The 13,838-nt window shown below is 47.3% G+C and overlaps 1 protein-coding gene across 6 annotated transcripts in view; it reads right to left on the bottom strand.

The window, feature by feature from the left end:
• The window catches only part of PRDM1 (PR/SET domain 1), a 97,345-nt gene that overhangs the window by 10,112 nt on the left and 73,395 nt on the right, over nucleotides 1-13,838 (bottom strand). The window contains exons 1-4 of one of the 6 annotated variants that reach the window (XM_052685016.1): nucleotides 13,143-13,401; nucleotides 11,554-11,802; nucleotides 4,844-4,963; nucleotides 1,520-1,772 (exon numbers count right to left, since the gene is read on the bottom strand). In XM_052685016.1, the coding sequence (XP_052540976.1) occupies nucleotides 1,520-1,772; nucleotides 4,844-4,963; nucleotides 11,554-11,736 (556 nt within the window). In that variant the 5' untranslated portion in view covers nucleotides 11,737-11,802; nucleotides 13,143-13,401. Of the gene's footprint in view, nucleotides 1-1,519; nucleotides 1,773-2,034; nucleotides 2,201-4,843; nucleotides 4,964-5,474; nucleotides 5,676-11,553; nucleotides 11,803-12,055; nucleotides 12,286-13,142; nucleotides 13,402-13,838 lie in introns of those variants that run through there. The other 5 variants (XM_052684996.1, XM_052685027.1, XM_052685004.1 and 2 more) reach the window with 5 other exon arrangements.

Below are 13,838 nucleotides of genomic sequence, written 5' to 3'. Positions count from 1 at the left end.
GTTGACACTTAGCAAATAATACATTCCTTACTATTTCTGTAAGGTTACCTAAGGTGACAGAAGATGTAGGAAACTATGGCTGTATTTGTGTATCCACCCAGTTAGTGACCAGCCAGCTCTGGCTAGACCTTTGCAAGCTCCCCATCCACGGGAACTCTCAATACTGTTGACTCGTCCCACCTGCAGGCCCCACTGGAAATCCAACAGTTCAGCACGTCAGGAAATAAACTTGCACAGCTACTGGCAAAATGACATGCGTGCAAAGATGACAGAATCAGTGAGATATTTCTTGAACCGGGAATATAGCAGCACAAGACATTTCCCCCACTCCCTTCTCTTCCTCTTCCTTAAAAGAAAGCAAATTTTCTTCTATAGTGGGTTGTGTTTAGTAGTGAAAGACAAAGACCAAAAATCTGGTGAAAGGGAGACATTCATGGACAACAGATGTACTTTTGATTAATTTCAATCTGATGTCATTTTCATGATGCAGGGATGTATTTTAGCTCTAATGACCCCCAAAAGTAACACTGATATTTTATAACGCACTGTTTGTTGCCAAATAACAGTAAACAGACCTTTGTATTAAAAAAAAAAAAACAACAACAAAAAACCAAACTGATTTCAGTTTTGCTTCAAGTTTCAGCGTTGGTGCTGGCAGAAGGGCAAAAGAATGCTCTGCTCAGTCTCAGAGCAGCTAACAAGAGGCAAGGACGCCTAAGAATTGAATAAGAAGTCAGCAGGAATTGCTCCTCCTCTTCAAGGGACTCTGGGTGAGATGCCACGCAGTGATTAATGCTCTGAGTAGAGCACTGAGGCTGGAAATGGTAAGAAACCACAGCGGAACCCAAAGATAAACTCCTGGAAATACCTCTTCCCCCGTGCTATTATTTTTGAACAGAAAATGAAAGCTGCACTGTGCAGCCAAGAAATGGGGACAGAATATACCAAGCAGAGAAACCAGATGAGAAGAACACATGAGGTTTTCTCCCAGAAGATAAGTAACTTTAGATGCCAGCCCTGAAGAACATTATATAGTCAACATTTTGTCAGATGTCTAGACAAAGTCATGGCACACAGCCACTTCCTTGTACAGTAAGGGCAGCACTTTCAGAAAATGACTGGACAGCTTTTAGTATATGCTATCAAAGCAGATTTTTGTTCAATACACTATGAGATCTGGACTTGAAAGTCTATGTGTGAACCAACATGTTCACATGCTATGGTTCTAAGGGAGAGGATATCTTCTCGTTGCCTTGTCCAGAATTTCAGATAATACTCAGTTGCTGTTCTATAAAGAACAGTAACTGTTGAGATTTTTAGTAATCTGTTTACATTTGTATAGGCACAGGGAACTCATTCTGCTGTGCTTTTTTTTTTTTTTTAATTCCCCTTTTCCACTCCAAGCTACCTACTGTGACACAACAGATGATGCAGCTGTGTAATTATAGAACTTATTATTAGATCACATAGGCAGAAGAGACATTACTAGCATTCTTTGTTTATACTGTAATGCACTTACTGAGGTTCATCATTGTCAGCTCTCTGGAGGAGGGATAGTGCAGCCTCTCTGCAAAGTCTCGGCAATACCACACAAGCAGCTCTTGGTTGGCAGGGATGGGCTTGATAGTGTAGAAGTAGATGTTCATTCCATTCTGACAGGCTGCCAAGTTCTGCTCCTGAACTGAGTAGCCAGGGTTTACATAACGCATCCAGTTGCTCTTGTCCTCATTAAATCCGTCAATGAAGTGGTGAAGCTCACCACTTGAATAGATCTGGAACAGAGAGGAAGTGCCTGTGAGTATATATATATATATATATATATATGTGCATGATACTCAAAATGCATGCACAGAGTCCACAGTGGAAAAATGATGAGTTTAAAAAAAAAAAAAAAGGAAGCATTCAAGAAAAAACTGAGCACATATAGCAGATATTACTGAAGTAAGAGTTCAAGCTGGGTTTCTTCCCATTCCAATTATGATATTCCCTGTTTTAAGAAAAGAAATGCTTATTCAAAGGCAAGTACACAGTTACCTTTTCCATCTCTGCTCAGCTTGTGTAGCTCTGCTAGCATGAGCAAATCAGACACAAAATCTGAAACGCAAAGTACTCTCCCTGCCTGAGTCCTTTTCCTAGTGCTATGATCAACAACTGGGTGATACTAATGATTGCAGGTCTGGGTGCATGCTTGCATTAATGCTTTGAGTCACCTGTGTATAAGACTGACTGGCTGTGCTACGTCAGAGTCTTTCTCACCTTTTTCTATGGCCTCTGTACTTGCAGTTTCCTACCACCCCCGCCCAAAGGTTTAAACTATGCAAACATCCTCCACCCCCCCCCCAGAGTCCTAAAGCAACACTTGCTCACAGTTGGACTGTAGCCCTTTTGTAAGAAGGCTGGGTGAGGCAGAGATGAACTTCACCTGCCATAACTCAGCGAAGACCTGGAAAGGGGCCAGTCCATGAGAAGTCACTTTTCCTATCAAGGGACACGCTCTGACTTGTCCATGGACGGGAATGAATATGTGGAGCTATACACTGCTCTGTAGCTTGGGGGAGAAAAAGTCCCAGGCACTGGGAGAAGCTACTGTTTCTTAAAGTGGGAAGAATAGGAGAAGTACTAAGAAAAAAAAAAAGAAAAAAGGAAAAAAGCTTCCAGGAGATACGTCTGTTCCGGACACATCCTTTGCTCTCAGGGAGAACTGGCTCCACACTGGATGAAACGGAGTTCCCCAGCTTGCAAATTAAATGACTGGGCACATGAAAGGGAGCAGCCTGCCCCGGTGACAAGCTTCCTTGGGCAGGAAATGCCTCCAGAAGGGGAGACACAGCTTGCTGCAAGAAGGAGAATGCTGGGCGGCCTGCTCTCGCCTTAGCGCCCACACCATCCGATGGGCATGCCAGGCCTGCCGCCCGCCTGGACCTCTCCTCGTTGCCCTGACAGCCGCCGGCGATGAGGGGCGAGGCAGCCTGGCCCTTTAACACGGGCCATAAACACCAGAATCACTTTCTTTACGAGTAACTTCCTGTAAACTGAGAAGGGGGAAATACATGTGGCCTCATCAAAGCGGCCTGCGAGAGATTTTGCGGTGTGTTTGTTATGAGAAAATGGAAGGGAGATGGGTGAATTTCTGCTGTCTCAAGAGGAGCCGTCAATTTTCTCCGCTCGCCCCAGCTCGCAAACTTCCAGGAACAGCGCGGGGCCTCAGCGCTCAGCGCCCGCCCTGCCTGACTGCTCCCCAAGGCCGGCACGGGATGGCACAGGGCCTGTGCCCCCGCCACCCTGGCTTAGTTGCCCCGCTGGGCTCCCGCTTCTTCTGGGTAAGAAGAGAGCAGATGTGCTGAGTCACAGCGCGGTTCCCAGAAATGACGTCGGCCCCGCTCCCCTCGAGCATCCCCCCGCGCACTGCAGATGTTCCCGCTCCCACCAGCGAGCCAGGCGTGCCTTCAGCAACATGTGGGAAGTTATCTCCCACAATTTCCTTTGCATATGCATGCCTGCTTCAGTCCCATAGGAAAGAATTCATCTTCAGTGCAGCAATATATCTTGAACGAATCAAGAGATTACAGCAGAGAATTTAATGATGCTTATATGGCTCCTAGGATATTATTTCCAAGGATCTCCTCGCTTAAAATCACATCGTGAAAATGATGTCATCTTCCCCGCTGCCATGTATGAATAAAGCAAGATGGTGAGCAGCTCTGATCCCAGAGTCCTCTGTATTACAAACCACTGGCAGGGCTAGGGCCAGCACACTGATCTCTTCCTATGTCAGACACAAGCTCCAAAAACTTCAGCTAAAAGAAAAGTGCTGTAGCCCAATGAATGTGAAAGCAGCTGCATGCTTTGTACAAACACTCATGCAAATAAACGGCCTGTGCAATGCTGCATTACATTGCATGAGGATGATCAGAGAAAACCAAAATGATGCAATTAGCTAGGAAGAACTGTGCTTGCCCTGAGTTTCACCTGGATGTGAGGTTGCGATGTTGCTATGTGGCAGGGAGGTACCTGGGCACAGAGGCTTGGATGTGCTCCCAAATCCACTGATTTAGACGCAGCCTAATTGGCTAAAGGCAGCAAAACAAATCCGTGGAAAAAATGGGGATTAGAGAATGTTCCCTCAAAATTAATAATGGGTCTGTAAGGAAACTGAGGATTATGTTAACTGATAAACTGGAGGTATATTCCTCAGCATGGAGTTTCATGCCAAAACGAGTTGGCTGATGTTGCCTTCCAACTTATAATACTGAACAGAAATTGGGCATCACCTCTAATGAATTTGCCCTTAATGAATTTTCACTAGGATTCATGGCTTCTCTTTCTGAAGCACACTAGAAAAGCCTACAGCTTGAATTGTACATGCTGAAGATCACCACCTCTGTGCTACAGCAGTTCTATTCAACACCAGGAAAAAATACCCTAAAAGATACCATGATTCCAGAGAAAAAGATGATACAGTACTTTCACAACTTCCTCATAGTTACAAAAATCAGGTATACATGACATTTGCATAAACAAGAATGAATTTCTACTGCCCCTACAGCAAGCAGCAGAATTATTTCTTTATCCCATCAAGTACCGATCTGCTTCAGAGGACAGAGCCAGGAAGGGCTGGGTATCTTCCTTGCTCACTCCACCTACACAGCCCCTACATTCAAGACAGGCAGGCTCTTACTCAGCTTAACTCACCACATTCACCCTGCTCCTCTCTGGCAGTGGCACACAAAAGTTGCCCCCTGCATTCGCACAGGTCTGAAGCAGGAAGTGACCCAGCTTTTCAGCTGTACTCATTTAGTGATCTGCTTACTGCAACAACATGGTGCTGTTTTTTCCTGCTTACCCGCCAAAAGTATTTTCTGTTCGCATTCTTGGGAACCGTATCGCTGGTATAGATCTCTCCTACCAGGGGTCCAAAGCGTGTTCCTTTTGGGATGTACTCTTTGCTTATAACTCCAGTGACCTACAAGAAGAGCAGCACAGGATCAGTCCATTGCCAGCAAAAATTGATAATTCTTCCTTCCTCTCCCCTGCCCCACAAACTTACAAAGTTAAACAACTAATATATGAAATTTTTTAGTGGCAGGTCAGCAAAACAGAAGTACTTAGCAACTGTACTGGATATGAGACGACCAGCTTTGTTAGACACTAAAGTCTTACCGAGACAAGTCTTACCGAAGCCAAGGATGAACACTGCCTGAAAAATGTGTTTTGTAGAAATACAGGAAGAAACAGTAAGCAAAATATATAGAGATTGTCAACTTCGTAAGTTACTTTTCCTATTAAAAGGCAACCTCTAAAGCCTAGTTCTAGCAAATAAAAATATTCAAGAACTATCAATCACTTTGCTGCTACACAGCCAGTTACAGTTAGGAATTGGAATGACTGCCTCTCCAGGTCAAAGTGAAACTCTACCCCTACTCCTCTTACTCCACACCCCTCCTCATAGCTAAAAGGAGAAAAACAAGACCTACAATTCTCTCATCAGTAGTGGCATACAAAGCAGAACACGAAAATGGCAGTGTGACATGTACTCACAGATCGCCCTCTTTTATAAAAAGGAGGCAGCAGTTCCGGTAACATCTGACAAGTGGGTTTGGTCAAAAAGGCGTAAAGGTTTTGATGAAAATGCTCCACTGCTAGGTCTAAGAAATGTACTCTAGTTGCTCAGCTTCCTTCTTGACAGTAATTACACCAAAAAAAGTCACTGACCACAAATCAGGAAGCAATTCATCATTATTCAGAAGAACGTGCCTTGGAGTAACCCTTTGCAAAACACTGCTGAGTTATTGGTTTTGTTCCTCTCTGCTTCTCACCAATCTTCCTAAATTTAATACATCCAGAGAACACTTAAAAACAGCGATTCTGTAAACCAGAAACCCAAGACTATGCAAGATTGATCCTGCTGCTAAGACAGTGGAGAGAAAGGATTTTAAAAAGCCCATCAACCTGGTATTATAACGAAACCTTCATGGCAAAACATATTAATCGTGTTTCCTTCATGCATCTTGCCACTTAATAACTGTCTTTTTGCTCATCAGGATTTCAACAAGACAGCAACAGCAGAGTTTGTTGATAAACACTGAGTATGGGGATTACTGCTGTCTGTACCCAGCAAGGAATAAACATTCTTACCAAAGCAGATTAGCAGTCACCAAACCCTGCAGTTAGCTCACTTCAGAGAGCATTTCATTTTCTTTTTACCAGTCCTTCACAGCAGAAGATGGTAAAAACCTTGAACTGCAGACAGCACTTCACAAATTAGCTAAACCTTGTGATTTTCTCATGGTACATTTTCTTCTATTGCATCACCTTCAGTGTGAGAAAGGGAGAGACAGAGAAGTACTTGTCTGTGTATTGGTTAAGATTAAAAATCCCAGTAACCAACTAATGCCTGGCATAATTTCATGTGAGATGTCAAAATAAAGGGAACAAATAACAGCCCAAGCATCAAGGAGATAATCCACCCGGAAACAGATTGCTGGGTGTATGTGGCGTGGTTGTTGTTCATGCTTGTCTGTATTTTAACATGTTTCAGAACACCACAAAACAAATTAAATGTCAACAGTAGAGGTAGTTAAATGCTCCATTGATCTGTGCATCTGGACTGAAGAGACAAAAAAGGGACTTCCAGAAATTTTCCTACACCTACCACAAGCTGAAACAAGCTCAGTGGCTCAGTTTTATTTTTGTCTTGCTTGTATTTTTTCTCATAGAGAGCTGAAAAAGGCAGATGTTCTTCACATCTTCCCCATATATCTTCATTTACATCCATCTGCCCTCTCAAGAGAAGTTCACTACCAAGATACTGCATATTCTACCAGTTTGACTGCAAGGTAGCAGGTTTTTTTTTTCACGGTTTTAAAATATCTTGCCCTTAATTAAAACGACTTTAATGAAATTCTCAGAATCTCTAGAAATCACTCCTTGAACCAGTCAACTTGAAACACTCGCTGTGCACTGGCACCTCTGACACAGCAGACGCTTTTTGATATCCACTTCCATAGAGCGTTTGCTTCCTCCCCAGAACACGAGGACAGCTTCTCACTCCCTACTATCAGAAGGTGATTTTGGCAGAAGTTCTACATGTGTGTGCTTGCTCTGCTGAATCAGACTAAAGCTGCCCAGCCGATCTTGAACCAAGAGTGGCTTTCTGGCACCAGTGTCCTCAGGAGTCAGTGCTGGTGTTGGTGCTGGAGCAGGGCTGCCTTCTGGGGGTGGGGACCATCGTGCCAAGCCAGCACCAGGCTCCAGGCCGCCATCAGACCCTTGCACAGCCAAAAGAGTGTGGCTTTGGGATTAGCTTAACAGGAGCCTGCAGAGTGCAGAGCTGCTCAGGGCTGCAGCTAAACAGCAATGGAATTGCGTGGCCAGACTGAGGGGAAGCTGGCTGCAGGCTGCCAACAAGCCATCGCAGAGAGGCATTTCAGACTTGTGTCCACCAGGTGTCCTTCAGCACATTTCTCCGTCTTGTGAGACCTTTCAAAGCAGTCTCATGGCAGGAAAGCAGAGAGGAGTGTGGCCTGAGTTCTGCTTGCACCGTTATAAGCCTTCTACCCTTACACAGCCCCTGCAAGCATGCCAAACTAACCTATGCAGTAAGTGAGCAAAACGCTATTTGCAGAATGTTATCTTCTTTACTGACACTTATCCCCTCTCTCTTTAGGCTATAGCCTCTTAACAACTATTAGCATTCTCCCAGCTGTGCCACAGACACATCCTTCCTTTCCGTAAAACATCTCTTGTACTGTGAGGACTAAACCCGATATGGTTCTATGATTCTATGATCTTAATGCGCTGGCCGAAGCTGGCAGGAGCTTCTGCTCCTTCGCCATGGAATGCACATGAGGGCCCTGCTGGCCTTAAGGAACAACGGCTGCACCGTGGGGCTGCGGGGAGCTGGGAGCTGCGTGGCAGGGAGCACCCAGCCCAGAGTGGCCACAGCCCTGGAACTGACCAGGGTCCTAATGCGGTGCGAGGGCTGAGCTGCCATCGTCCCACTGGCTGGGTGCTGGGCACGGCAGGGCTTTCATTCTTCAGCTGGCCTTGAGGGGAGCCCATCCACTGGATGCTTTATGGGCAGCACTGGCCTCACCGCTGCCTCAGCACATCTGTCAGCAACAGCGGGCCAGTGTGCAGCACGACAAGCCCGCAGCTCCCACACAGAAGAGAGCAGCGCTGAGCGTGGATTCACTGTTAGCAAGGGCTTTAAAAGACCAGCACTCCTACAGCTTTGTTTGTAGTGAGAGCATTGAAATAAATGACAACTCCAACAGATTCCTACAGAGGAGGATGTTTTACAACGGGACCAATAGCTTTAAAGGAATAACAAAAACACAACAAAATGTTAAAAAAATTAAAAATCTTACTGGCTCCAGTGCACTGTGAAATAGCAGTATCTTCCAGATGCAAATCAGGACAAGCCATCATGTGCTTTAGAATAATGGTGATTTTTCTTAACTCCTAGGTCTACAGTTGCATAAACCCACTTAAAATTAACTCTTCATTCAGCTAACACTTTCTAAAAGTGCTGCCAGAAGAGATGTTTTCACACTGCTTCCTCACTTATCATATATGAAAGAAATAAAAGCCTGACAGCAAGTGTGTGAGGTACATTGGTAACAGCTCCAAATCACTGCCTCAAAACAGCGTCCACTGCTGAAGAGCTTCCTATCAGAGACACGCAACAAGTTATTGGCTCACTGAGATCTGTTCTCGCTTTCAAGAGCACAGGATGGGGTGCCAGGATGGGGCACTGGCAGTATTCAAGGCAGCTGAATAACTGCCATGTGATGTCAAGAAGGGCTGTTTGGGCTATAAGTGAAGCCAAAGGGAAAAATTACTGAAAAAAAAATGTTTTGAAATGAAAAAGATTATTCACATATGGCCTTCTTGAGTGTGATTTTGGCACTGTGTTTTGTCCATTTTTGACAAGTGCTAAAACTGGAACAAAGATAAATAATTCATGCATAGGAATAAATAAATGACTTCACGTAAATCTAGCAGCCCAGAATGTTACGAGCAGTAGTAATTCATTTTTTAAAATGCTGACACATACTGTGAACTCATAACGAAAAATGCGTCCTTCAGAAAAATCCCCAATCGAGATCCAAGAATAAACAAGAGTATGATGTGTCATGGACTCTCGCAAATTCAATAAGCTCTTACAGAGGCACTACTCACTTCACAAAGCGTGCGAGGAAAAGAAACACAAAAAGCAGCCCTCCCCAAACAGCAGCGCTTGTACTTCCTCCCTCCTAGGCAGGCACGCAGTACTTTTCCTTCTCCAAATGGAGATACAATGCTAATCATGTCAACCACATGATCTAATCATGACAGTATTTAGCATTTCACAAGCGGTGTATTAGACATGTTTTTGTCAATAAATTGACTCAGCATTTAAAACTCTCAACCAGACGAAGCCACAGTTCTCCTGAAAGTTAACAATGAAGACAGCTCACATCTGAGATCCGCTGGCAAACACGCACGCAAGCATCCCCCGATGCCTTACCTCAGACTTTTGCAAGTGAAAAATCCCACCCTATCGCGCTGTCAGAACTCTGGTGGTTTTCCATGAGGTCAAAACCAGAGCCAGGCTCCCCCTGTGACCCCGCAGATGCCAATGCATAAGAGAAACACAGACCCAATTCTGACCCCACTGAACAAAATCAAGACTTACACGGTAGATACAAAAAAATAATGCTTCACGTCAGGAGCCGTGAGAGGACAAACAGGCTGTGCCACACGCAGCTATCTCACCCTGCAGATAAGCAGCAAACAAGTGACCTGTCCACACAGTTGCAGCACCAGACCTTTCACAGAAAACAAGCAAGTCCCCTTCTTACAGAGCTACGTTACAAATAGACAGGGCTCCTGAGTTCCTATTGCTCTTGCCAGAAGGTGCTATTCAGCGCAAATAAATGAGCATGGGGAGCTCTGGAGAACAAAAGGAGGATGTCCTATATTCAGACTCCCACTAGCAAGAAGCTGTGCGGGTCATACTTGACAAGGAAGGACTTGGAACCCTTCAGCAACTTCTCCTTCCCCCCACCTCCTGTACAGCAATCATAGCAATCCTCCCACCTCAATTCACCGAGCTCAGCTATAGCACAAGAAAACTGCATGCTGATAATTCCCAACACAGTGCTGGGAATTCTGAAAGCTGCTTGGACAACCACTACCGTGGCTGCAGATCCAAGTCTGAGCTGGGCAGATAGTCCCCAGCTGGCTGCTTGGGCCCTGTGCCACAAGCCCATCCTTCAGCCCAGAAAGCTCTCTGCATCACACAGTGAAGCTACGGTGTTCTCTCTCCTCAAAGTCAGATGCATCTCATGATACAGTGAGGCAAAACAAGGTTTTGAGCTTTTTTTTTGGGAGCGCGTCCTTACTCTGCCAAGTTCTGCAGGGCAGGGTAGGGCAGATGGGAAGAGAAGAGCAATCTTACATGGGAATTTAGCTTTAACCTCTTAGCAAACCTACCAGGCATTGTACAAGGCACTGCCAAACTCGATTCCACGGTGCCAATACCCTCCAGCTGGGGGTCCAGCCCTATTTGTGCATGCAGGACTAAACAAGTACCTGCTTTAGAAGGAAACATTTGATAGACACAGATGAGTGTATTTCTCCTCAGCTCTGTGGTCAGTGTGTTTAGCCAAAGCAGAAGCACAGGTAATAGCTGCCACACCACCAGTCTCAGCACAAGGAGAAATGAAGGGTTGTCCCTTGGGTTATTACCCTGCTGAACATCACACCTAGCTATAATAGCTACTCTATAGGAAGGAGTAAACACAAAACCAAATTGCTCATCCGGGCTCATTTCTTTCCAGCCCTTCTGAAACAACAACAAAGAATGCACCCACTCCAGGGACACGGATAGGACAGACTCGCACAGCCAGCTACCAGTGAAGATGCTGTCCCAGATAAACACAAGTCAATCTGAGCTATGGCTACCCTGCTGTCCAGCTTACTGAGTCACCTCCTCAATCAATACGCCGAATTGAAGAATTTAGGAAGTCGGGACCATGGCGAGCTCACGAAAAGAATAAAGCAATTTCATAACCAAAGGGAAAACAAAAAGAAATAATTAAATACATTTCCAGGAATTTGTGTTGTTTTGTTTTTTTTTTTTTCCCTCTACTTTTTTTAAAGCTATTTATTGGACAACTGAGGCACTTTAATCTCTGTGCCAGAAGCAATGAATGGTCCTGGCAAACAGCAGTCAAGAAATTGGCACAGGGAACCACCCCGCAGTTTAAATATGCTTATTCAGATGCTGTTCAAATTGTGTGAAAATTTAACTGTTTGTGAATTGGCTCAGAGCCGGGTTCAGAGACAGGCTGGACGCGATTCCCAGTGCAAATACCACACGACAGATGCCCCGTCCACTGTTTCTTAAAAGTATCATGAGAGTCCCATCTTAAAAGCCAGTGGGCAGCACTCAGTGGTGGCGTAGCGTGCATGAGTAAAGAATGGAAGGCAAGGCGAGCGCACACTTTCCGAAGCCCCGTGGTTTGGCTCGTCTGACTCCAACCTTCCCCGGGCACCGCCACTTACCTCTTTGCAGTTTGATGCGTATTTGAAAGTCAAGTTCCTTGGCAAGGAAGCCTCTGCCTGAGTGAGGGTGCCTCCGTCGGCACTGGGGTCCCATGGGTGGTCATTGACAATGTATGTGCACTTCTCTTCGAAATCGGCCTCCGTCCACAGGGTCATGTCAGCATCCTCCATGTCCATTTTCATTGTCCACTCTCTCCCTTTCACCAGATTCTTGAAACTCACAGCGTCCGAGCTACACTGTGTAGCAGCCTGGAAAATAAGAAAACAGCCTTTAATCCTCATTGTCCTTCAGTGTTGTGGTTTCCGTTGAGACAGCGTGACTAATGCAGCAGTCTGTGACACTTTAAAAGCATATGCAGGATAGCTGGTACAGTTGAGTAATAGCCAAAAAGCAATGTAAACGAAGCTGCGCTGGCTGAAGCAGCGCCTTGAAATGCCTCGGTCATAGCGAGGAGGCAACCAAAACAAAGAGGAAAAAATCCCCGGGCTGACAACCCTGTACCTTTCTCAGAGCCCTTCCTTAATGCCTCCGAGAAAAAAAAAAATATTCCATGCCCAAGAAAGCGCGGGGTCACGGCCGCACGACCACTCGGTTGCCTGTGGAAAGGCTGCCTCAGAAAGTGTCACACAAACAAGGAGAGGAAGAGGAAAGGAGCTGCTGTCTGCGTCTGAATGAAGCTAAAAATGGAAAGCGCATGTTGGAAGAGCGGAACCCAGCCTTGCCTTTTCCAAATGGGGAAGCCTGAACTTTCCCACCGGCTCTCAACACACAAACAACTTTCAAAACAACCTGCCCCCCCACCCCCCTCCTGCCGTCCCCTTATCCTTTGGCACTGGCGGCCGAGCGAGCCGACATCCTGCCAGCATCCCCACCGCCCCGCACAAAGCGCTGCCACGCATTCCCGGGGGCCAAAAAAGCAAAGAAAAGGAGGGGGGAAACTGGAAAAAAATAAAAATAAAAAAAAAAGTCCTCGTATCCTTTGTGATTTGGATGGCAACTCAAGAATTACTCTCTCAAAGCATTGGCTAGGATCCCTGCGTAAGAAATTCCTCCAAAGCCACTCTTTCTATGTGGGACAAAAGCTGTGTTAACAAACACGGCACCAAGCAGGTAGCAGGACGCTCCTTCCCCGAGGTAAATAAAGAACCCAGCTCCGCGCTCACGCCGGGCGCTCGGAACGGCGCTCACCCGGCACGCAGCCTCGTTACGCTTATCCCGTATAGAAAACGCAGCCCCGCGACATTCGCATCCCTCCTCCGACAAAACGAAAGGGCCGAGGGCGGGGGGGGGGGAGGAGAGGAGGGGGGAAGAACACGGGCTTACGAGCCGGGGACAGGCAGCGCCGGGCTGCGGGGCACCGGGCCGCGGGTACGCCGGGCTGCGGGAACACGGCGCTGCGGTACGCCGGGCTGAGGGACCGCAGGGCTGCAGCCGCCTCCCGGCTGAGGCCGTGGTCCGGGGCTACGATGTACCGGAGCCGGGCACGGGGTCGGAGCTGCCCGGCCGGGAAAGCTCCGCCGGCGGCTCCCGGGTCCGGTGCGGGGCTCCCGGGTCCGGTGCGGGGCGGGGGCGGCGCGGCGCTGCTTACCGGGGCTGAGTCGGCGAGCGGTTCCGCACAGAAGCCCCTCGTCCGCGGCGGATCTCGCTCATATCTACCGAGTAAACATTGCTTCTTCCTTCCAGCCGCTGGGTCCCCGGGAGACTGACTCACACCTAGCGCCTCCGCGCCCTCCCGCTCCTCCTCCCGCCGCAGACAGGTGCTGCGCGCTCGCTGCTTTTGCCTTTCCGAGACACTGGAGGGCTGAGTGAGACAGCAAAGGCTGCAGCCCGCTCCCGCTCCCTCCCCGCTTCGGATTCCCAATGAGGCGCCCCGCCGATGCCCGGGCGGGAGGTGGGGCGGTACCTGCGGCCCCGGCCCTCACGCAACGCGAGGGAACTTTGCTTCTTTCATTTCGTTTCTGGCTCGTTCTGCTCTTCCCCGGCGCGGGCACCGCCTGCCCCGGCTGTGGGGACAGCCCCACAGGGGCACCTACGGGCGGGCGGGGAGGGCACCGCGCTCTGCTAACACCCCCTTTACACGAAATGCGTGTTTGCTTTGTTTTGTTTTAACGCTGGCTGAAGCTCAGAGCACCAGAGGTCTCCGTTTCCAGTCCCCCCCCACCGATTTAAGTGGTGAGGATGCTATGAAAATTACAAGGAAAAATGACTTCTAGGGTACCAAATTGCAACCCTGATTTAAAGCCCTACTTCCAAATCTCAGTGATTACAGCAGTTTGATAAGCTC

The sequence above is a fragment of the Tympanuchus pallidicinctus genome, unplaced genomic scaffold, assembly GCF_026119805.1.
Source record: "Tympanuchus pallidicinctus isolate F22 unplaced genomic scaffold, pur_lepc_1.0 scaffold1, whole genome shotgun sequence".
NCBI classification, from domain to species: Eukaryota; Metazoa; Chordata; class Aves; order Galliformes; family Phasianidae; genus Tympanuchus; species Tympanuchus pallidicinctus.
Note: the sequence above shows the minus strand (reverse complement) of the source record. Positions and strands in the feature narration are given on the sequence as shown.